The sequence below is a fragment of the Lissotriton vulgaris genome, chromosome 4_1 (genome assembly GCF_964263255.1).
Source record: "Lissotriton vulgaris chromosome 4_1, aLisVul1.2, whole genome shotgun sequence".
NCBI classification, from domain to species: Eukaryota; Metazoa; Chordata; class Amphibia; order Caudata; family Salamandridae; genus Lissotriton; species Lissotriton vulgaris.
The window spans coordinates 1641102918-1641125538 of NC_141691.1; the positions used below are offsets into that span (position 1 = coordinate 1641102918).

Consider the following 22621-nt stretch of genomic DNA (forward strand, 5'->3'; position numbering starts at 1 on the left):
AAAGGGGACTTATGTGTGACTGATTGGCCATTCACATCCTGATAGGTCATCCTAGGCAGAATGGGGGGAGAAGCTGCTCACAGCTTCACACTTACACCTGAATGGGCTGTGTCTTTTCCCCACACAAAGGACCGTTCAACCCCCTGTAGTGAGTCTAGAGCCAGGGTAGGAAAGGGAGGACCTCTGTGCTCTTCAAAGCCCCTCTTTGAAGACCCCCCCACTTCAAAGGCACAACTGGGTATAAGTATTGAACCTCTGACACCCCCAACTCAGTACACTTTTGGACCTGTGCATACTCTGCCATGACGAGGGCTGCTGTGCTGCTACAAGGACTTCCACTCTGCTGAACTGCTGCTCTGGAAGAACTGTTTTGCTGCTGTGCTGACCTGCCTGCTCCCTTCCTTGGCTGGGTGAGGAGGACTGGATCTACACCACTTGAACACAGAGTTGTAAAAATGCCTTGCCTGCTTGCTTCCTTTTAGAAGTCTCAAGGACATCGAAAGCTTCAATCCACTCCATAACCAGCACCTAGACTTTGCCATCTGAGAGTCTTGTCATGCCAAGTTGCGCCTATCCAGTCCTGGGCCCTTGGAAGTGGGTTTAAAGTGCTGCTACTGTAAAAACCCATGCATCACCCTTGTTGCGCAACTCCGAACTGGCGCATCTCCCCCGACACCAATGCGTTGCCGCTGCTGCCAGGATTGAGGACATCACATCGCTGGCTGCATGGCTCGACAACAATGTATTGCCTACATCAGAGGGGTTACACGGTGACACATCTCTGACTTGCGCAGCTTGGAACAGACGGATTGTCTGCATCCTAAGAATCAACGCTTATGCACAGCCTCCAAATGCTCCGCGCATCTCAATGTCAACATAACCTCAAGCCAATGTACTGTATTCAGTGGGCCAAGCTTGGTTCCTGTATCTAATCCACGCTTCATCGCAGTCGGGCTGAACTTTTGGATATGACCTGGTCTTGTGTGACCAGATAGCCCTGGCTGGCATTTTATTCTTTTAAGCACTATATTTCAAGATATTCTTTTTATATTCATAACTCAGGTTCTACTTATTGGATTTTTGTCTTTTTGGTAGTGTTTTGTTCAATAAATTAGGCTCAATTTTTCATACCAGATGTGGTATCTTTTGTGTGGTATTTTCACTGCTTTATTGTTTGAAGTGTGGCACAAATACTTTACACATTGCCTTTTAAGTTAAGCTTGACTGCTCTGTGCCAAGCTTCCAGAGAGTGCGCACAGGTTAATTTAGGGTGTGTATCTGACTTACCCTGATTAGGCTTGTTGTTCCTATTTGGGCAGGATGCATTTCTCTTCCAACCAAAAACCCAAGTAGTAACAAATACTGTCCAAATAGGCCTGATGCACACTTGCTTATTTGCTCCGGCCTTGTAAAATGTGTATCTTAGTGCTGCCTGCACTGTAGTTCCCGATGCCCTATGTGGCAGAGACACTGACAGTAGTAACCAGTGGCACCACCCTCCGTGTTTCACTGGTTTGTGTGGCAGTGGTGGTGCTGGTAGCTATGATAATTCTTGTATTTGACCTGTTGTACACAACCACAGCAAACAGTGGTATCTTTTAAAAAGTGGACATCTCATCCTTTTTATACATTCTCCTCCCCCTAGACATTTGTCAGATGATACATTGGTATGGCGGGATCAATTTATATGGATTCTTCTCAAGTTGTGATTCCTTACCCAATACTGACATGCCAATATCTAGCATAAATGTAATTTTAAGTACACACTCAAATCAGTTACTGCTCTCCATGATATTTCTTTTGGTTGTTGTCATTTCACACAACCTGTAGTACATACTTAGTATTCTCTTGTAAATTCTATTCATCGCAAGTCTCCAAAAAATTATTTATTTAATCACATGTCCACACATAATATTTTTTTTCTTTTACAAATTCATTTCATGATAAAATCCCCAAATATCTTCCTTGAATTATGTTCCCTCGCTCAAACTCACGTCCTCAAACCTAAGTGTCAGGAAGTGTTCTATTCGCTTAAAAAAATCACTTCATTGTTTTTACACAATATTACTCTCAAGTTGTGATCTCTTACTGGATAATCCATCTGCCAATGTCTTTTTCGCATAAATTATCGGGTCATCGAACAATCCCCACCCTTTGTTTCTCTCGCAATGATTAAGCACAGGCTTTCTCGATTTTCGACTGTAACAAGATACGAACATGACTGTTTTAGATAACACCTTCATCTCTGTTTCAACAGTCTCCGGAAAACCATGCTGTCATTGCTCTGTTTATGCTTACTGACCGCATAGTAGGTGCGGTGTGGTCGTTCGTTCAATATGCTGGTTCACCCGTTCCGGGTATCTGCTTTTAACCCCAAAGTCACAGATTCGAATCCAAGCAGTAAACTCGGACTTTCATCTTTCTGTGGTCGATACAATAAGTACAGTTGAGTTGGGTAACAATAACTATGTGTTATCTACGAAACGTCCTGGGGTGATCAGGGTAATCGTACACTATACAGCGTCATCTGTTATTTCATGTTGGGAGCTACCACCTACTGATTTATTTTACTGCCCAAACCCTTTAAAATGTATGCGCTTAAGGGAAGTCCGAACTGGATGAGATGTCGGGCTCTTTAGAGTGTGTTTGGGTTTCTTGGCCCGACCCTTCTCTCTGCAGTCATTCCTCTGCTCTCGTTTCCTCTCTCCCTAGTAGCTCCTCACACGAGCCAACGTGAACTTTCTTTAGCTTTCTGTTTTCACGCGAGGAATGCTGCGCATAGGAATAATTTTACAATCTGATAATTGGACACGCGTTTACCTATGCTCCCCGGCAATTTCTTCATGTTGAAAGTGGAACCTCGTTACTTCCTTTCTTGCATGCATCATGCTATATAAAATAATGCGCTCCTGATGCACAATTATTTTTAATGTATGGCTTTAGTGTGGAGCAATGCCGGTGCCAGTTCAAACGGCCAAATTAGTTTGACTCTGGTGATCTCTTCCCGCATTATTCCGAGCAAAACAGGAAGAAACGAATAAACGTGAGGTTTGCGCTTAATTTATGGTCAGGTGTGCTTAATTTACAGCTGTCTGAAACTTGGCGTATTTCTGTTGGAATGGAAACTCGTCCCAGCGCAAAGGAGGCCTTTGAGTGATTTCAGTTGAAATGATGGATGCTGTCTCCTAATTCACCTTAACAAAGGAAAGGTCTCATTACTTTATACAGTAAATCTCGTTTTGCAATTAATAAAAGATACGAGGGAGAAAGTAACTGACTAAGCAAAGCATTTTGGTACCAGTACCCTCTGAGTGAAAAGATAGGCTTTTGATATTAACGTTTGATTGAAAAAAAAAAAAAGAATGTGCCCCATGAATGCCATTTTACAAACTGGATGACTTAGACTGTTTTACTTTTCTATTTTTTTTAATTTTTACTTGTTTCTTTTTTATAACTTCGAATTGCCAGCCAAACTCCTGTTTTCTTCCCCCGTTCTTCCTTTACATTTTTTATTTTTTTATTTTTTTATTACCAGACTAATTTTCAGAGATACTCTTTTCACAATCTTTTCTCCCCACCCCCATGTCCTTCAATTTCTTTTTGTTGCTTTCTTCGTCCCCCATTTTTTCTAACGAGGGAACTAAAAAGACTTTTTTCCTCTTTCATTTATCTTTGTCTTTATCCTTCTTTTTCTGAATTTTTTTATCTCCTCTTTGCCTACGTTTCCCTATTATTCATATTTTGCCTTGAAAAATGACGCATTTATATACTCTTTTAAAAGTATTACTTTAAAGTTGAATTTCAACGTAACATTTACTCAGTGTTCTGGTAACATACACGTAAATCAACCACAGCTAAATACCAGTTCTGACTCTTTCCAAAGCTACAAGACCGTGAACTTCGTTTGTTCAGACTGGAGGAAGACATTTGCCAGATACAAGAAAAACACCGAAGGACTCGGGAAGAGCTTTTGGAAGTGCAGTCACTATTCAAAATTGCTGAGATGAACGTAGCCAGCTCAGAAAAACAGATACAACATCATAAAAAGCAGGTAAGACTATCGAAAGACCCCGAGGCAAGATGGAGTGTTTTTACTTATTTTGGTATAGTATTTGACTTTTATTGTAACCCATTGGTCAGAGCACATGCCCCTGCAGTCCCTGCTGCAGCGTGGGGGGCGGAGGGGGGGGGGGGGAGAGGGTAACCTCACGCCCTTCCTGGAGCCGCCAACCCTTCTAGGTGGCCCCCATTTAACATAAGCAAAATCTGCAAGATTTAGAAGACGTAAGAGACCCTTATCACATCCTGCAGGGACCCCCTTATTTTACATTACTCCACTATCATGGATCTTTGGTACATGAGTGGATCACCACAAATGGGATGCATCTCATTGAGGGCACAGAGAGCAGCTAAAGGCTTCTTTATGCCTACAGCATCTAAACTGCCACAGAATTGATGGGCTTTTCTATCTTACACTTTCTGGAATAGTTTCAAAGTTCTTCTGAAAATAATCAATCTTAAAAACACGGAAATAACTTTGTGGACTACAACATGGCTACACCTCTCCCCCACCAACATAACATTGAAACAGTATGATATCAGAAGCATATGAACACATAGTCTATGGTACAGTCTTAAGATGCTAATTGATGAGGCAACAAGATTGCCACCTCAGCGTAGATATAACACAATTTTAGAAACACAGAAACAACTTTGTGAACCGCATCATGGCTACATCTCTCCTCCATTGACATAAGGGTGAAACACTATGGTATCAGAAGTATTTGAACACATAGTTTATGGTACGGTGTTAGGATGCTAACAGATGGAGCAACACGATTGTCACCGCAGCATAGATATGATGCTTTTGTAGAATTTCTGTCTGATGGAATATAATTTAATCAGTGGCGTAACGAAACTTGACGCCCCCCTCCCCAGAAGATACATGGAGGTGCCCTATCCCGACTCAGTCAGGAGCTCTAAGGCCAGGTTACTGTGCTGAGGAGGCCCCCTGCAGCCCCGCCCCCTTCATACCGTGGGGGCCTATGTTATGCCACTAAGTTTAATGAGTAGATATGTGCCATACAAGAAATCCCAAAAGAATCACACTTTGATACTTCTAAAAACTATCAACGTCTCATCAAATCACCCTTTCTTTCCAAGCACAAACTTCTTTCTAGAACAACTAGATCTGAAACAAATTCAGGGCTTATAGTTCTAAACAACAGGAAGTGGATGTGGATGCACACTTGGTCAGCTCAACTTAAAACGTTAGAAACATATGGATGTGAAGGGATTGTAACCAAGACCAACAACCGTGAACAATCTGGCCACATATAGCATACCCTTACAGATGGCTGTGGTTGTTTCCTCTTTCATTCCAACTTGAGCCCTCATTTACTTGTTGGCAGTAATCCAGTGGAAACAAAATTGGGTGGTAATCAGTTACCAAACAGTCTAAGCCTCTTTAATATGTATACAATAATGCCCATTATTGTTGCATCTCACAGTAATATAATCTATGATTACCCCCACTGAATGGGTAATGGTAGTGGTGAAAAGTTGCCAATCCTACCATTGGTAACTTTATTACTGCATGTTTTTCCCATTCCATTTCCAAAGCCTCTAGATATGGTGGTAATGTCTATGTGATAATGTTATTACTGCTACATGTAGTCGCAGGTGCTAAATGTATGTTTCATCTTCTCCCACAGAAAGATCCGCATGTCATTGAGATGGTGTCTGAATCAGGTGTCTTAGTTTCCATCTGATCTATATGTCTATTTTAGCTTTTAGTCTGTGATGATGACCACACAAGAACATTTCAGAAAAGGTAGATCTGATATATCTGCATAGCCTGCATCAACTTTCTGACATACCCTTTTCTACTTTTCCGTATGTCCAAGGACTCAATATCAATATTGTTTCTGATAGTTATTAACGCTTAAGATTCATTGTAGCAAAACCCTGCCTGGAACATCGATGGTGGCTCTGGAAATTCATGGCAGATAAGCAATATAACCAACACTTCTTCCTTTAACCCCTTCACTGCTGGCCCGTTTCCGCCCCTGTGCTGTAAACAAATGAACAGGGGCGGGTCATGACGAACCCCAGCCGTCATCAGCACACGAGCACTGTAGTGCATGACGGCTGGGGTTCGTCATCAGCATGGAAGGGGTTAATTCATAGAATTGTTTGTTTTGGCACAGAGAATAATATTGTCTGGCAATGTGACTACTAGCCATTTTTCTTCTTCAGCATTACTGCGAATGTTGGGCTTAGTAATTTGGTAGAAAGTTTTTATTCATAGAAACTAAATTCCATTTGTGGAGAACTTTTTGCTTTTGCGTGGCCCTCTTTTTATGGGTGCTCACAAAATACTTTAGAGACATATTTTGTTGTGAGGCTCTAGAACATTCAAGGCAGTTCCTCTGTTAATGGTTAAGCACACACTGATGGATTTTCTTCGAAATGTGTTGTAGTGACCCACCTCATCTACCACAGTACCTCACTATCAACAGCAAATAGATTTGAGCAGAAAAGACCCACAGTTTGCCTTAGTGAGTGCTCTGGCAACAGGAGAAGATATCAACCACAGAGTTATAATATACTGCCAGTGGCCTGAATATCTCTCTTAAAAATAGTATGGGAAAGGCTTTTCCCTTGCTGCCAAGCACTAGCAGAAATCAAAACACCAGACAACTTTGTGCACATCTGTTAGGTTGCTCGTATCACATTGCTACGTTGCCAATGTCCACACCCTTTCATAAATCAATATAATGACAGAATAGGCACATTCTCGAGCAACTAAATATGTTACAGAGTCTTCATTAGATTGTTAAAATAGGTAATGTGTTGATTATTATTGGTGCACAGTCAACTATCTATCTTCATGTATGCTTCTGAGGCAACAAGTTTTTCTCGAAAATAAATCACACCATCACAACTTCACAATATGGGTACTCATAATCTTTGTAGGAAAGTAACGTTTTTAGAAATATTCCTTCAAGTAGACCTCATAACCTGGTTATAACCAATACATTTGTCACACACCTTGTAATCATTGTATTAACGTTCTTTATACAATTTCTTTTAGTATCAACCAGGATTCATCATAGTATTTGGTAACAATATATATATATGTATTCACTGAAAAAAAACAAAGGTTGAAGTAAGTTATAGTTAGGTGTGTATGTCAGTGACAACATTAATGTTTTGAACAACAAAAAAACAGAAATTCATCAGTTATAGTTAGCAGAGCTAACTATAACTTGTGCCTTGCCATGCACTGCTTATGATCTCACATATTACATCACTCATGTAATAGAGCCCTACATTTGAACGTTTTTTCTATGTCTTTAATAGATTTTTCATACTTGTGATCCTCACGGCAAAGTCTCCTTAACTTTAAGCATTTACTACAGGGGATGTTATTCTTATTGTGTTTAGCAGGTGCTGATTCTGCATGTTCAGTACAGTGTATGTGGATACCTTTTTACTCTACTGTTTGCAGTGTAATTTCCCGTGTTTCACATCTACTTAATATGTTGTATGTGTACAATTTTCTTATATTGATACCTCGGTAATAACATCATTCATGTTTAACACTTAATCAAACAGGGTCAGATATTTTTCTATACCTTTCCATTTTGTGACACAACAAGATATTGTTATGTTAAAAATGTAACGTCATCATCAATCAGTAGCTTCCTCTTAAAGTTACCCAAGAATCAGTTTGCCTAATAGGGAGCAAATCTTGAGCCCACTGCTGTACCTTTTATTTGTCTAAACAACACATCCTTATATAAAGGTATGAAGCTGGACGATTAAATGTGCACTAACAAGAATGAATAGAATCTCAGTTTTAATAATATAAAAGAAATTGTGGGACATCATTATTTATTCTGAAATTTGTCCATTCCATCTGCACTAGCAGAAACCGCACCAGCAATCTTCTGAAGACATCTTATTTAAATGCATGACTGGAATAGCAGGAATGATATGTTCCATATATAAAACATTACTGATGTTATCAGAGATTGTCAATGGAGGACTTACACTTTACTCAAACATTATAAGGTGATATGTAGGATTATCACTCCTGTGTTTCTTGGTAATTATGGAGATATTTATCAAATGCCAAAGGAGAGCTTGTGCATTTCAATTCGGCCTGAGGTAATACATGGTTTAAGACATAAGTAGGATGCATGACTGATATAATGTGTCAGATCAAATCACTTGAGGCCAGATTTAAGTTATTACCAGTGAGGTAAACAATGATCTATCATTTATTAGTGCTATATCCAATACATAGTAACCAGAGTAAACATTTTGGGTCCTATTTAAAGTTTGGCAGAGAGGGTACTCTGCAACAACTGAGATGTAATACCTTCTCTGCATGTGTGGTGGAAGTTAAGTATGTCAGTGATGGTACCAACGCCATCTCCATCATTGACATACGCCTGCGATGGAGCAAGATTTTAAGTGGACAAAGTTATATTATTATTATTATTATTATTTTGCTGTTAATCACCACCAGGTAAAACCTGGCAGTGAAGCAGAAAAGAAAAATATAATGACCCGACAGCATAGGATGTGACTCCTATAGTGTGTGGGGGAAATTCGTTATTGCTTTTTTAACAGGGCATACAATCTCCAACTGAATATCACAATTCCAATGATATTTGTTGAGAGTTACACATTATACTCACTGTGCATGCACCTCTAATGAATTGTTGAACACCTGGGTGATACATTCAGGATGTTATTATGATTCTAGGAGCAAAAGAAAACCCATGTATCTTTGGCTACGTTTGCGCAAAATTGTTTGAGGAATACCTGACAGTAAGGCATATTTCGTTTTTTAATGATGCCTAAGTGACTGAAAAATTACTCTTGTTCCTCTTTGTATGAGGAACCTTACATACACATTTCAACTTATGAAGATGGTATGATTTTAGTGTGGAACGAGACGTGTTTGTAATAACGTTTTATGCAATGTTTTGATTTATGTTAATAATTGCTGTTTAATTTCATCCCCTAAAAGGCAACATTTTACGAAGAAGCTTTTGGGAACGTGCAGTTTGAGCTGGAGCAGTGGAAAGAGCAATGTAGACAGTTCACCAAAGACCTGGAATCTGCCGAAAACAGAATCCACAATTTGAACAGAGAATTATGTTCACTCGAAGCGAATCATAAGGAAACTGTAGAAAAGGTAATTAGCTAGTCATGCCCCCGCAGATATTAAAGATAAGTGCCCGATGTATTAGTGTTCTGTTGCTTTTGGTGCCTTTGTTGACCTTCCAGTTTCAAACCGTCTGCCAACAAAACAAGCATTGGAAATGCAATAGGTCTCGCATTATTAAAGTTTGAGCAGTTGGCATTGAAAATGGCAATGTTGTTAGTGCTAGTTATGGAATTGCAATTATACTGAAATACAATCACATGTAATGCGTTGGGTTTATTAAAAAGTTAAATGATAGATAATGGTGTTGAAGAAGTAGTTAATAAATATTGATGTATGTATTTTGCATCTTTTTTTGAAAATCTTAGTTATGCAATGGGTATGTACGTAAAATATGTGTTTGTGACTTTGATTTACAGTTTGCGAAAAAGAATACACATTTTGCAAGTAAAAGATGTTTATGTGTGGCGTGCAGCAGTGTGAGGCGTGCAGCAGTGTGAGGCGTGCAGCAGTGTGAGGCGTGCAGCAGTGAATGGTGCAGCAGTGTGCAGAATGCAGCAGTGTGAGTAATGCAGCAGTGTGCGGCATGCAGCAGTGTGCGCCGTGCAGCAGTGTAAGGCATGCAGCAGTGTGTGGCCTGCAGCGTGCAGTAGTGTGTGGCCTGCAGCGTGCAGCAGTGTGAGGCGTGCAGCAGTGTGTGGCGTGCAGCAGAGTGTGGCGTGCAGCAGTGTGAGGCAGGCAGCAGTGTGAGGCGGGCAGCAGTGTGCAGCAGTGTGCGGCGTGCAGCAGTGTGCAGCGTGCAGAAGTGTGATGCATGCAACAGTGTGTGGCCAGGCAGCGTGCAGCAGTGTGGCCTGCAGCGTGCAGCAGTGTGAGGCGTGCAGCAGTGTGTGGTGTGTAGCAGTGTGTGGCGTGCAGCAGTGTGTGGCGTGCAGCAGTGTGAGGCATGCAGCGTGCAGCAGTGTGTGGTGTGCAGCAGTGTGAGGCATGCAGCGTGCAGCAGTGTGTGGCATGCAGCAGTGTGTGGCATGCAGCAGTGTGTGGCATGCAGCAGTGTGTGGCGTGCAGCAGTGTGAGGCATGCAGCGTGCAGCAGTGTGTGGCGTGCAGCAGTGTGAGGCGTGCAGCAGCATGAGGGTGTGAGAGGGCGGGTGAGGGTGTGAGAGGGCGGGTGAGGGTGGGTGAGAGTGGGTGAGAGGGTGTGTGAGGGGGGTGGGTGAGGGGGGGTGAGAGGGTGAGAAGGGTGTGAGGGTGAGGAGGGTGTGAGGGTGAGGGGGGGTGTGAGGGTCAGCGGGTGTGGATGTGAGGGTTGGGCAGGTGCTGCAATGCACTACGGGTCTCCCAAAGGGTCTCTTTATCGGAGATCTTTTAATGAGAAGCCGTTTGGGTGCGTGGGTGTGAGTGGAAGTGAAGTGGACATATATAACGGTCAACATGTTTCACGCTGTATTTGGCCTCTGCCTGCAGAGACAGGGAGAGGCACGCAGGTGGATCGGCCCTGCTACAACGGGAGAACATTCCCAAGTGCCTTCACTGATCTCATGAGATCCTGACTCTCATATTAAGGGAAACGCTATTCCCTTCTAAAAAACCTGGTGGCGCTGGTTAGTTCAGGCCACCACTGATACTGAAATTGACCTTCCTTTGGTCCTGAAGAAGCGCTTTGGATCTCCTTATGAGGCCACATACAGCGCGAAACATGTTGACTGTTATATATGTCCATTAGGGACATATACCATATACAGATTGACATAATATCCCCTAGAGCAGCACCACCCACTTTGTTTTAACAATGACAGATGGATCACCTTAATAAATAGTATTCACTCTCCCTCCAGTCATTTTTTAACACACCACTTTAAACTTCACTGCCAGTCAAACCCACGCACCCAAACGGCTTCTCATCAAAAGATCTCCGATAAAGAGACCCTTTCGGGGGACCCGTAGGGCATTGTAGCGCCGGCCAATGAGGAGCAAAGCCCAAATGATGAAGCCTGACATCCTTCGGGTGTGTGAGGGCATTATGTTGAGGACACACTGTCCCCCAGAGATAGAGTAGCGCACAACAAAAGTTTTTCCTCTTTCATCCTCTACAAGGAACAGTGACTTCCTTTGTGTACTAGTTACACCTGACACTCCAGACAGCCATTAGTATGAGATGAGGGAGAAATACTCCTTTAATTGGAGTTTAAGTCTATTTTATGTGTATTTTAAAGTACTGGTAACATTAGATCTTGAAGACAACTGTGCTGTCATACCAGACCTAAAAAAGAGGAGTGCACAAACTTTGTAAATTGCAGATTCATGGGGGCTCAGGCTACAGTCAATAAGCAATCAGTGCCACTGTGGATTTTTTAAGAGCTGTAGTGTGAATAGCTGACTTATATGATAGAAGAAGAGCTAGAGTATTCTGAAATTATATTGGCACCCGCAAAATAATAGCTAATAGGATAAAATTGCCAAAGTTGATTGGAGTTTGAACCTGACTGGTAGACAATGTAAATAACATTAGAATATGAGTTATATATTTTTTTAAATCTAAAGTCCCAACATAACCTTAGTGACCTAACTCTACACGAAATCATATAATCTATTCTGATTGGAAGAAGATATTTTTCCCTAGAAGATTATGATAAGAATGCATGCATTTCTATCAACAGCGTAGGCATAGCTGGCTGACCACTCCCTCTGTGGGATATTCCTTATTAATTTGTCATGTACTTTAAATAACAAACATAACTCATGGGAGTTAGAAACAGAGCAGTCCTCTCCCTTAATGCATGTGACCACAGAAATATTTAAGTCCTGTTTTGCAGGACGAGGGCATTCTCTATATGACACTGTCCCAAAAACCTGATGGGCATCACAAGCACTACACAAACATTCCTTTATCAGTTGTGTAAAGTGACTCAAATGTTTAATGTGATGTAGACATGAATGTATATCTTATCCATGGCTCGTTGGAAATCAGTAACTATCCACATTAGGGCTGTCTAGGACAGAAGGCTGGTTTTAAATCCTGGCAATGGATGACGTTATGAATCCAATGACTCAGAGTCATTTTCCAGAGTGGATGTCAAGGTGGATGAATCCTTGCGAAAGCTAACTTCATACAATAGTTATAATACAGCTTTGTTTTTAATCTTTTCTTGTGTATGGTATGTGCATTCTTATTTTGATAATTTGCAAAACAAAAACTCATATGTGTGATAAGAAAATGGCAAGTCTGTAAAAAATACAATTGTGAAATGTCCCAGAAGAAAAAAAACCTCCCACACATCTGCTAAAAATTTCAGTAGATGTCTGGTCAAATTTAAATTTTACTCTCTCAAAGGACACCTTCCAAAACTTGATGGATTGCAATTAGGGGGGTTCTACTAGGTATATATATCATTCTTTTGTTTGTAGGTCACAGCAGGCATACACAGCTGCTTCCTCTTTTATCCATTTATAACCCCTTGCATGCTCATGACGGCCCCCGGCTGCCATGCATCATGGTGGGCGTGTGCGGAGGACGGCTGGGGGCCGTCCGAATCCCGCCCACTTTAAAAAACGCACGCACAACGTGAAAATTCGCTGCACATGCAAGGGGTTTAATATCTTTAGTGCTTTTAATTGTTTGTTTGGATATTTTACTTGACTTGCTATGTGTTTATCTCTATAGAGCAATCATAAGTGGAATAGCCTACATTTGTATTATAGTGTGGGCATAGGTTGCGTGGTATGCTTTAACGAGCCTATTGCTATGTTAGGTCATATTAATAGGCCATCAGTGATATTCGTGTTGCAGCCTTAAGGTTTTTGTTGACAAAGAACCAAGTGATAATGCACAGGTATTGTTGTCAGTGGCACCATCCTGAGCTTCTGAGGTTTGCATTCCAATTATTTTGCAGTTCATGAAAACCACCCACAAATTGGTTAACCAAAGAATGGATTGTCAAGTTGAACTTAGGGCAGCCTAACCTGCTTCAACCTCCTCCTGTCCCTAGGAAATCTTTCTTTACTGAAGCCTCTTTTTGGAGCAGTCTAAATCTGGGATCCCGTTTTGTATGATTTTTGAAACCTGCTCCTACATGAGAGAGCTCAACTTCAAGAAAGTTTCCAAGTGTGAAAGTAACTTTCTCCAGCTGACTTTTCTTCCACTACATGCCAGGCTGGTCCACTCACGCCAAACCTGATCCTGCTCCTGACCTCACTAAAGTGAACCCTAATGCCATTTGGAGCCTTTTTAAAAAGCATGTTCTGCCAAATACTTTATTTGCTTTCTCTCATGTATATGTATGTATTCTACAACCCTAACCCAATCTACTCATGGGTTTCATGTTAACTGTTATGTTACTGATTTCTATTTTCAACCCAACTTCTAAGTGGCATTTAATCAAAACATTATGCTTGTTTCTTTATCTAGGTGTAATGTTATTTATTTTGGAGCTCTTTTACATTTTGCTTGCTTTGTTTCATTCAAATGGGCCTCTTACAAGGATCAGATATGCGGTTGATAAGGCTAATTAAGGTATATCCCAGCCACCTTAAAGCATGGATAAATTGATGCACCTCAATTTGCATATGTATGAGATTTGAAAGGAGTACATTAATCCGGTATCTACTCTTTCACTTACTACTGGCTTGTTGCATGCAGCATATAATTTGGCTTCTTGAAAATGCATTGTTATATTTAAAAGTATTTTTCTGTGTTGAGGGTATGATTTAAGCAATGTGTTCGGACACTTGATTTAGCTTTAGATCACATATTTGTTCATTTTCACCATCTCTATCTAATTAGAAATGTAGACCTGTTCCGCCCATCCTCCTGAACTCTTCAGAATGACCCAATGCCTGTAACTGTAAGCTGTGTGTTCTTGCTGGAAGTTACATATGCTAATGAACTTGGGCATTGTTCATTCAAATATACTTTTCATATTTTTATTTTGTCATCGTCAACGACCTAATTATGTGTGCATGTAGATTTGAAATGCTCATGAGAATCTGTTTCTCTTACAATACCACTGCCCTTAGGGCTGATGGATTGTTATGTTGGGACAAGATTCACAGTAGGGTTCATGCCTATGAGTAATCTCAATGCTGTGAGGGATACTGAAAAGATGCTCCATTAAATTATGGGCTTTTTGGCTGCTGGGGATCTGGAGCGATCTACAGTATTAATTAAAAGATAGAGAGAGAGACTTTAAAATTGCTCCCTGCTTTACTAGGTCAGCTGTGGATATTCATATTTATGATCTCCACCCACCTTTGTTGATCAATAATGAAAAGTTATCAGTGACAGATTTATCATGAATGAGATTTTCTCAGTTGCCTGCAAGGGAGAGCTCCAGTGTTTATTGTCTGAGGGGCACTTGAGGTACTCCTCGAAAAACGTGCTTGTTTTATTTTCATCATTAATTTATAGGTTCTGAGTTGGTACACTTTTGTGCATTTCTAAAATACATGTGCTACTATTTCTGAGTCATTAATTGCAGTTTAAGGTATCAGATTAGTGAAAATAAAATTGCCTGCAGAGTTGGGCCTGGCACTGAATGGAACTGCACACTAAACATAAGTTCTTCATGATTTGGCAGATTTATCTAAACTATAGGTATGCCATTAGGATATCAGTGCAATTGTCAGTGATACTTCAAGTAACTGTTTGCAGCCCTATTGAAAATGGAAAAGGATAAAAAAAATAACAGCTTTTACACACGTGTGCTTTCCTATAGTAATTTATTATTTTGGAAATGTTGTGTATGTTAAAATATCAAACTTTAGATAGTGCCATCCTTATTAAACTAAACGACCGGAGTAGCTTGTTTAGACTCCAGCACAAAGAGAACAGTTTTTGAGATTTTTAAAAATTCATAGATTGCCAATATCAGTGTCTCAATATATGTGCTTGTGATTCCGTTTTATGTTATCTGTATGTTTATAGCAAACTAATCACCCATGAGTGTATGCCCTCGGTGCTTGTTACAGATGTGTTGGCCTGTCTGGTGAGGTTACTCGAAAACCCAGGTTTTTAGCTGCTTGCGGATGTAAAGAAAAGAGATGGAGGCTCAGATGTGTTGCGGGAGGTCATTCCAGACTTAAAGGGCCAAGTATGAGAAGGCACAACCACCTCCCTTGCTTTTGCATATGAACAGGGTGTGTGCTAGTAAGAGTCCAGCAGAGCGGAGGTGTCTGGAAGGGTGGTAGTAATTAATGTGGCTGTTCAGGTATGCAGAGTCTGTGTTGTGAAGTACTTTGTAGATGTGGGTTGTTAGAAATTGGGGTCTCCAGTTGGCAGCGATATGCACCCTATGCACGTATGGACACTTCCTCCTAGTTAGGTTAAGAGAGTTACACACCCAAGATAACCCCCTGCTCACCTCCTTGGTAGCTTGGCACAAGCAGTAAGTCTTATCTCAGAGGGAATGCATAAAGCATTTGTACATAATACATACTGTAATACAGTGAAAGCACCACAAATGGACACCACACCAGTTAAGAAAAATAACCAATCTTTATCTAAACCAAACAAGACCAAAATGACAAAAATCCAACATACAGAAGCAAAGATATCACTTTTTAAAGGTTTATGCAATTCTGTAGATAGAATTCTATGGATGCGGTAATTTTAGCACAAAGTGCCTTTGATACCTCAAAAATCCAAAAGAAAAAAACAGCTGCAGAGGGAGGAAGCATCAGAAAACACATGCAATGCGTTAGTTCCTTAGTCCCAGTGGAGTGGAACCGCCAGTACTTCCTGCTTACAGGAGAAGGGTTGCGTCAAATCCTTACTGCGAGTGGAAGCAATGCGTTGAAATACAGACATGCTGTCTTGATCCGTTACTGTGGGCCTCCATTGATGATGGTGTGATGCACGGGTGCTATGTGTGAGAAAATCCAGGTGCTGCAGGTCAATGCAACAGCAAAAACAGGCCTTGCGTCGATTTCCACAGTCGCAGACAGGTGATGTGTCGATTCTTCCAGTCACACATCAGGGCCTGGGTCGAAATTGGAGTGGGCGTCCCAGACGTTGGAGACTCGGTGCTCTGGACTCGGGCTGGAGTAGTTCTACTGGCCACGAACAGGCGTTGCATCGATTTTTCAGCCGCACTGTGGCGATGCATTTATTTTTCAACCAGATGGCAAGTTGCGGTGGTAAAAACGGCGCTGGAATGCCGATGCATGGATTTTGAATCTTTGAAGCAGCCAAACCACCCCCAAGGGCCAGAACTGGCATTGGCACCACTTAACAGGTCCGAACTCCCAGCTGAGGAGTACACAGGGGCTGCAGTCGAAGTCTTTGATAGCCCTCAGTCCAACAGGAGGCAAGCACACACAAGCCCTTGAAAAAGTAGGATACAAGAAAGCTTTTACTGCCCACCGGCAGAAGGAGCAACGGTAGGCCAAACTAGCAAAGCAACACACAGCAAAGGGGCAGCACTACTCCTAGCAACTCTTCAGCTCTTCTTCTTGGCAAAGTCCTCAGTCCAGAAGTGGTCTGAAAAAGTAGGGTCGCAGGTCTAATACTTATACTTCTTTTGGCCTTTGAAGCAGGCATACTTCAAAAGAAAGTCCACAAGATCCTGCCTTACCCCGACTTGGCTCCTGACAAACTTCAGGGGGTGAAGGCAGCATTGTGGGAGGACAGGAACAGCCATATTCTGTTGTTAGTGACATCTCCTCCCATCACACTAGCTCAGGAAGGCCAATCAGCCGGGACATGGGCCATCAGGATATGCAGGGCATATCTCAGGTCTCTTTGTTTGACTGCAGCGACACAGAACGGTAAAGCATGAAAATGCTCACTTACTAAAAGCGGTACAAAAGGGGTGGTGATGGACGGAGCATCTGAATCAATCACACACTCACACCCAGTCAAAAGATCTGGACCCAATCCATCACTGTTCTTTAGCCCACTCTGCCACCCCAGTTCAGACATGGCCATATGCAAATCATTCTGACCCTGTGCCTCATAGGAACATTCCAGCCCAAACTGCCTAGCCATGTCTTCCCTGGACCGGAAACAAGCTTCCGAGGACCGGTTTTTGGCATTCCAGCTGTCTTCAGCCCGGCTTGCTTGAATCAAGTGGCAAAGTGAGCAAGGGACTCACGTCTGAGCATACCCTGCCACACTTATGGCGTCCAAAAGCGGTACAAAAAGGGGTGCAAAAGGGGGTGGTGATGGACGGAGCATCTGAATCAATCACACACTCACACCCAGTCAAAAAATCTGGGCCCAATCCATCACCGTTCTTTAGCCCACTCTGCCACCCCAGTTCAGACATGGCCATATGCAAATCAGTCTGACCCTATGCCTCATGGGAACAGTCCAGCCCGAACTGCCCGAACCAAATGGGTCGTCACCCATATTTCCAACCATAAAGATACTGTGCACAACTGTGAAAGGGATCCCACAACCAACCCCGCGTAGGAGTACACCTAAGTAAAAACTTGTGAAAACAAAGTCTTGAAGCAACCCCCTCGTGGAAGTTACATACTCCAGAGTAGGAGTAACACACTTTCCCATTGAAGACACCCAAAATGGAAACTTACTAAAGATCCAACATGGGAACTAACTCATGTACCAAACCCCATGCAGAGGTTACAATCCAATAAGTGGGAGAAACTAATCTAATGACCATCCCTGGTGAGAGGGAACTGTGAAAACCACAACTGAAACTAAACTATGAAAATCCATCAGTAAACTGACATATACCTGTGGTTTCACAACTTAACAAGGTTGAACAAAGCATTTGTACACCATACAATAGACACACTGGAACACAGCGGTGAGTGAACTCTCACCCGAGTTGTGATCAAGAACCCCTTTTCCTGTAGCAGAAAGAGAAAAAAAAACACCAAACAGCTAGACAAGTTGAAAATGCAATACCACAAAGAAATACCATAGAATGCTTTCGCCCAGACAGTCTGACCTGCAAAGAGATAAATATGACCAGGAACACATGTTTACAATGTAAAACATTACTTTCAGACCTTGCGCCAAACATGGCTTGTTTTGCCACTCTGCATGACCCGTGATCCCCGACATACATGAAACGGAGATTCACTACAAAAAAAAATGACTACAATATAAAGTATGTTCAAAAATGTTCAGGAGTGACAACATGCACAAAACATTACCCCAGACATCAATGAAAAGAAGGTCACAACAACTGCCACATTCATCCCACTCAGTCACCCAGGTATTCCACGCATCACAGGCACACCAACATTCTAATACCAAGACACACTCTGGCTGAGCAGCTAGAGGCAGCAGGGCTAGTATACATGTTATAATTATGTAGAATATAACAGATATCTTTTGCAGCTCAGGAAGCCTGAATACAACTCCCCGGGACATCCTGCTCTGGAGAGTAACACCTTGCCCCACACCCAAGGCCCTTTCGTCTCTATGTCTGGAAGAAATACGCAAAACACAACAGAAGAGCAATTTGCAGCATTTCACCATGTACACTGATAGGAAGGCAGATTTGGTTAAGGCAGGGAAATGTCAACGTACTAAAACTGGCATTTTCAGAATAGTAACTTAAACTCTGACTTTACCATTAATGAGGATTTTAAAATGGTATTCCTTTCAGTGTAAACATCATTTCTATCATTAAACGTAATATTTAATTTATTTTGGCAAATGAATTATGTTGAATGATTTACTTATTTGAGCTCACCCTTTGATTTAGTTGAAGGAGAAGTCTAAAGAAGCTTCGTCCAGTAGTACCAATATCTTGAGTCTACAGCTTCAAAATGAGAAATTGAAAGAGGAGCTGTCTGCCTATGAAATGGAGACCATTAAGCTTGACAATGAATTGAAGAAAATGCAGGACCTGAAGAAGAAGATGGAACAGGAGGTAGAGTGTATTTTTATTTAGCCAGCTTTTGAGGTGCTTTTGGTAAAAATGTAGAAAAGTAATATTTTTTTAAAGAAACAGTCTATTTCTTTAATGTGTGTTAGAATGGATATGAGATGTGCCATGTGGGTAATCGAGTGTTATATAAATTATCATTAGATGCCTGTTATTATTTCAGGCTTCGCCGCTTATGTATTGAAGTGCATAGTGAGTAAAAAGGTGTTGACGATAGCTGCAACTACAATGCGTTGCGGCAAACTCCTTAGCAACACTAGGGAGATATGATAGACAGATGCGGTCGGATATTTCACCATATCTTGAAAAGCTTCTGGAACCAGAAAGATCAGAAGCTAAGAAAGTATTACATGAAGGAGAGTGCGCTTCTGCGGAAATGATTGATGCAGCCATAGATTTGGCATCTACAGGCTTCCGACAATTGGCAGGGGCAGCAGTACTGAGGAGACAGGGTTGGCTGAAGTCAACTTCCTTCCACCAGGAGTTCCAAGCAAAAATAATAGATATGCCTTACGATGGAGAATTTCTCTTTGGCCATCACATTGATGAGGCCTTGCAGGCCATAAAGAAAGATACTGAAACCGCAAGGTCGCTGGGAAACCTGCAGTTTTGCAAATCGTCCTTTCGGGGTGCCAAAGGACGTGGGTCCTATTTTAATAGAGGGGGCTACTCCCAACAACGCTCGTACCAATCTTCACAGGGTACCCAGCGATACCAGCCGTATAAGCAACAAACATACGGGCAGCGAGGCAACAACATTTCGCAAGGAAAAAGAAAGTCCTTTTATCTGGGACGGGATTCTTCCAAAAGGCCTTGAGACCTGTCACCTGTCACCACCTCTGCCCATTCCAAGGTCAAAAGTTGGAGGAAGAATATCCCATTACTTCTCAAATTGGTCCAAAATTGCTACGGACAAATGGGTCCTGGACGTAGTGGCCAGCTGACACGCTTTAGAATTTGTCAAAACCCCTCTAAATTCACCTCCAAAAGGTCTACCACCGGCTCACCTCAAGGAGCTGTTCTCCCAAATAAATATAATGATTCGGAAAGGTGCAATCGAAAAGGTTCCTCAATTGCAGAAAGGAAGAGGATACTATTCGAGGTTCTTCCTCATATGAAAAAAGTCAGGGGAATGGCGCCCTATCATCGACCTGCGTGCCCTCAACAAATACCTCAAGAAACTGTCCTTCTGGATGTTAACACTTCAAGAAATCCTCCAGCTTATTTCCAAGGGCGATCACATGGCCACCCTCGACCTTCAGGATGCCTACTTTCACGTACCCATCCTCCCCAGGCACAGGAAATTTCTAAGGTTCAGAGTGGCTGGCAGGGATTTTCAATTCAAGGTTCTCCCATTTGGGCGTTGTTCAGCACCCCGAGTGTTCACAAAGATATTAGCTCCAGTGGCGGCACATCTTCGCTTGGAAGGCATTCGAATTTTCCCGTACTTAGACGATTGCCTTATCAAGGCCAATTCTTTGGGAGCAGCAAGAGTACATGTTCAAAGATGCCTGTTGCTTTTCCAGTCTCTGGGACTCTCAATCAATTTCAAGAAATCCCATCTTGTTCCATCACAGAGGGTATTGTTTCTGGGAGCTACATTAGACACTCAGCTCACTCAAGCCTTTGTCTCAAGAGAAAGACAACTCAAGATTTGCAACATGGCCCTCAGCTTGCGGCAAAAAGAGCACGTTTCAGTACGAATGTTCAAGCAGTACGAATGTTCAAGTCAATCCTAGGGATGCTATCATCCTGCATCCCTCTCATACCCAACTGCCATTTTCAGATGAGACCTTTCCAGGAGGAACTCAACCTCCAATGGGTGCAGGTCTTGGGGTCGTTCGACGACAGGATCACCATAACTTACCACATGAGAGAAGCTTTTCTTTGGTGGGTTCAAAAGAAAAACCTACAAGTAGGGCGTTCATTCCTGCGGAAATTCCAAGGTATACCATCACCACAGATGCTTCCCTGGAAAGATGGGGGCACACCTACAGGGCATGACTATCAATGGAAAGTGGAATATGCATCAAAAGAAATGGCACATAAATCTGCTAGAGTTGAGAGCAATTTTTCTGGACTTGAAGTCCTTCCGAACAGTAATACAAGGATCCACAGTTCTAATCAAGACAGACAATACAACAAGTATGCATTACTTAAACAAACAAGGGGGCACAAAATCGGCCCGTCTTTCTCAGCAGGCCCAGGAGATTTGGATTTGGGCTCTAGATCACAGGATAAATCTTTTGACAGTGCACGATTTAGAAACGTCCAATGTGATAGCGGACTCTCTCAGGAGAACTACAGCATCCAATCCCGCATGGGAAATCCATCAACCGACTCTGGACACTTTCAAGAGTGGGGTCACCCCGATCTAGACTTGTTTGCAAGGAATCAGAACTGCAAATGCCTACACTTTGCAAGCTGGATTCCCCACAAGGACTCTTGCAGGGATGCACTTTTGATGAACTGGTCTCAGATATATGCATATGCCTTTCCGCCGATTTCTTTGGTTCCCAGGGTCATTCGGAAAATGAAACAGCAACCGTACCACCTCATCCTCATTGCGCCCAGGTGGCCTTGCCAATATTGGTTCACCGAGCTTCTACTTCTCTCAGAGTGCAATCCCATACAACTTCAACCAATACCGAATCTTCTGACAATGCAGAGGGGTCAAATTTGTCATCCAGACCCAGCGTCCTTGAAATTAGCAGCTTGTCTCCTCAGCACGTTGAGTTCGCCCATCTAGATATTCCAGAGGATTGTCAAGAAGTTTTAGCCAATGCTAGAGCGCCTGCTACTATTAAGACATACAAACTTAAATGGAAAAGGTTTTGTGCCTGGTGCCTCACAGCCAATTTACACCCACTCCATGCTAAAACAGAACAGATCTTACCGTTCTTTCTTCAATTGGCTAACTCTGGCTTGTCTCATGCCACACTGAAGGTGTTTTTGGCGGCCATTTCCAGGTTCCGTCAAGATGGCTATAATTCTCTGTACTCCACAAGAATAATTCAACAATTCTTCAAAGGTCTATTCCGAATGATCCTCCTGTCCGGCGTCCACCTCCTTCCTGGTACTTGAATGTGGTGCTCTCTCAACTCATGCGCCACCCCTTTGAACCTATTCATAAAGTGGATCTCAAATTTCTTTCCTGGAAGGTTTCTCTTCTTCTAGCACTGACATCGGCACGTAGAGTCAGTGACATTCAAGCATTTACTATCAAGTCTCCGTTTTTACAATTCACTTCAAATTCAGTAGTGCTTCGTAACAATCCAAGCTACATGCCTAAAGTTCCATCCGACTTTCATCTTAACAAGCCAGTAATTCTAAAAACATTATTTCGTAATCTGCAAACGGTAGCGGAGAAGGCCTTGCATTCCCTTGACATCAGAAGATGTCTTAAATTCTATCTTCAACGAACTGCTACATTGCGTAAGACAGACCAGTTATTTGTAGCATACGGAAGGATACGTCAAGGATACGCTGTATCTAAACAGACCATAGCCCGCTGGGTGTCCTCAGCAAACAGTCTATGTCATCAGCAAGCAGGAAGGCCATTGCAATCATTGCCAAGG

General features: G+C 42.2%; 1 protein-coding gene across 1 annotated transcript in view; it reads left to right on the forward strand.

The window, feature by feature from the left end:
• Positions 1-22621, forward strand: part of LOC147724345 (uncharacterized) — a 2209372-nt gene that overhangs the window by 1125322 nt on the left and 1061429 nt on the right. The window contains exons 25-27 of the mRNA XM_086966996.1: positions 3884-4051; positions 9047-9214; positions 18861-19028. Coding sequence (XP_086823122.1) covers positions 3884-4051; positions 9047-9214; positions 18861-19028 — 504 coding nt within the window. The remainder of the gene's footprint in view (positions 1-3883; positions 4052-9046; positions 9215-18860; positions 19029-22621) is intronic.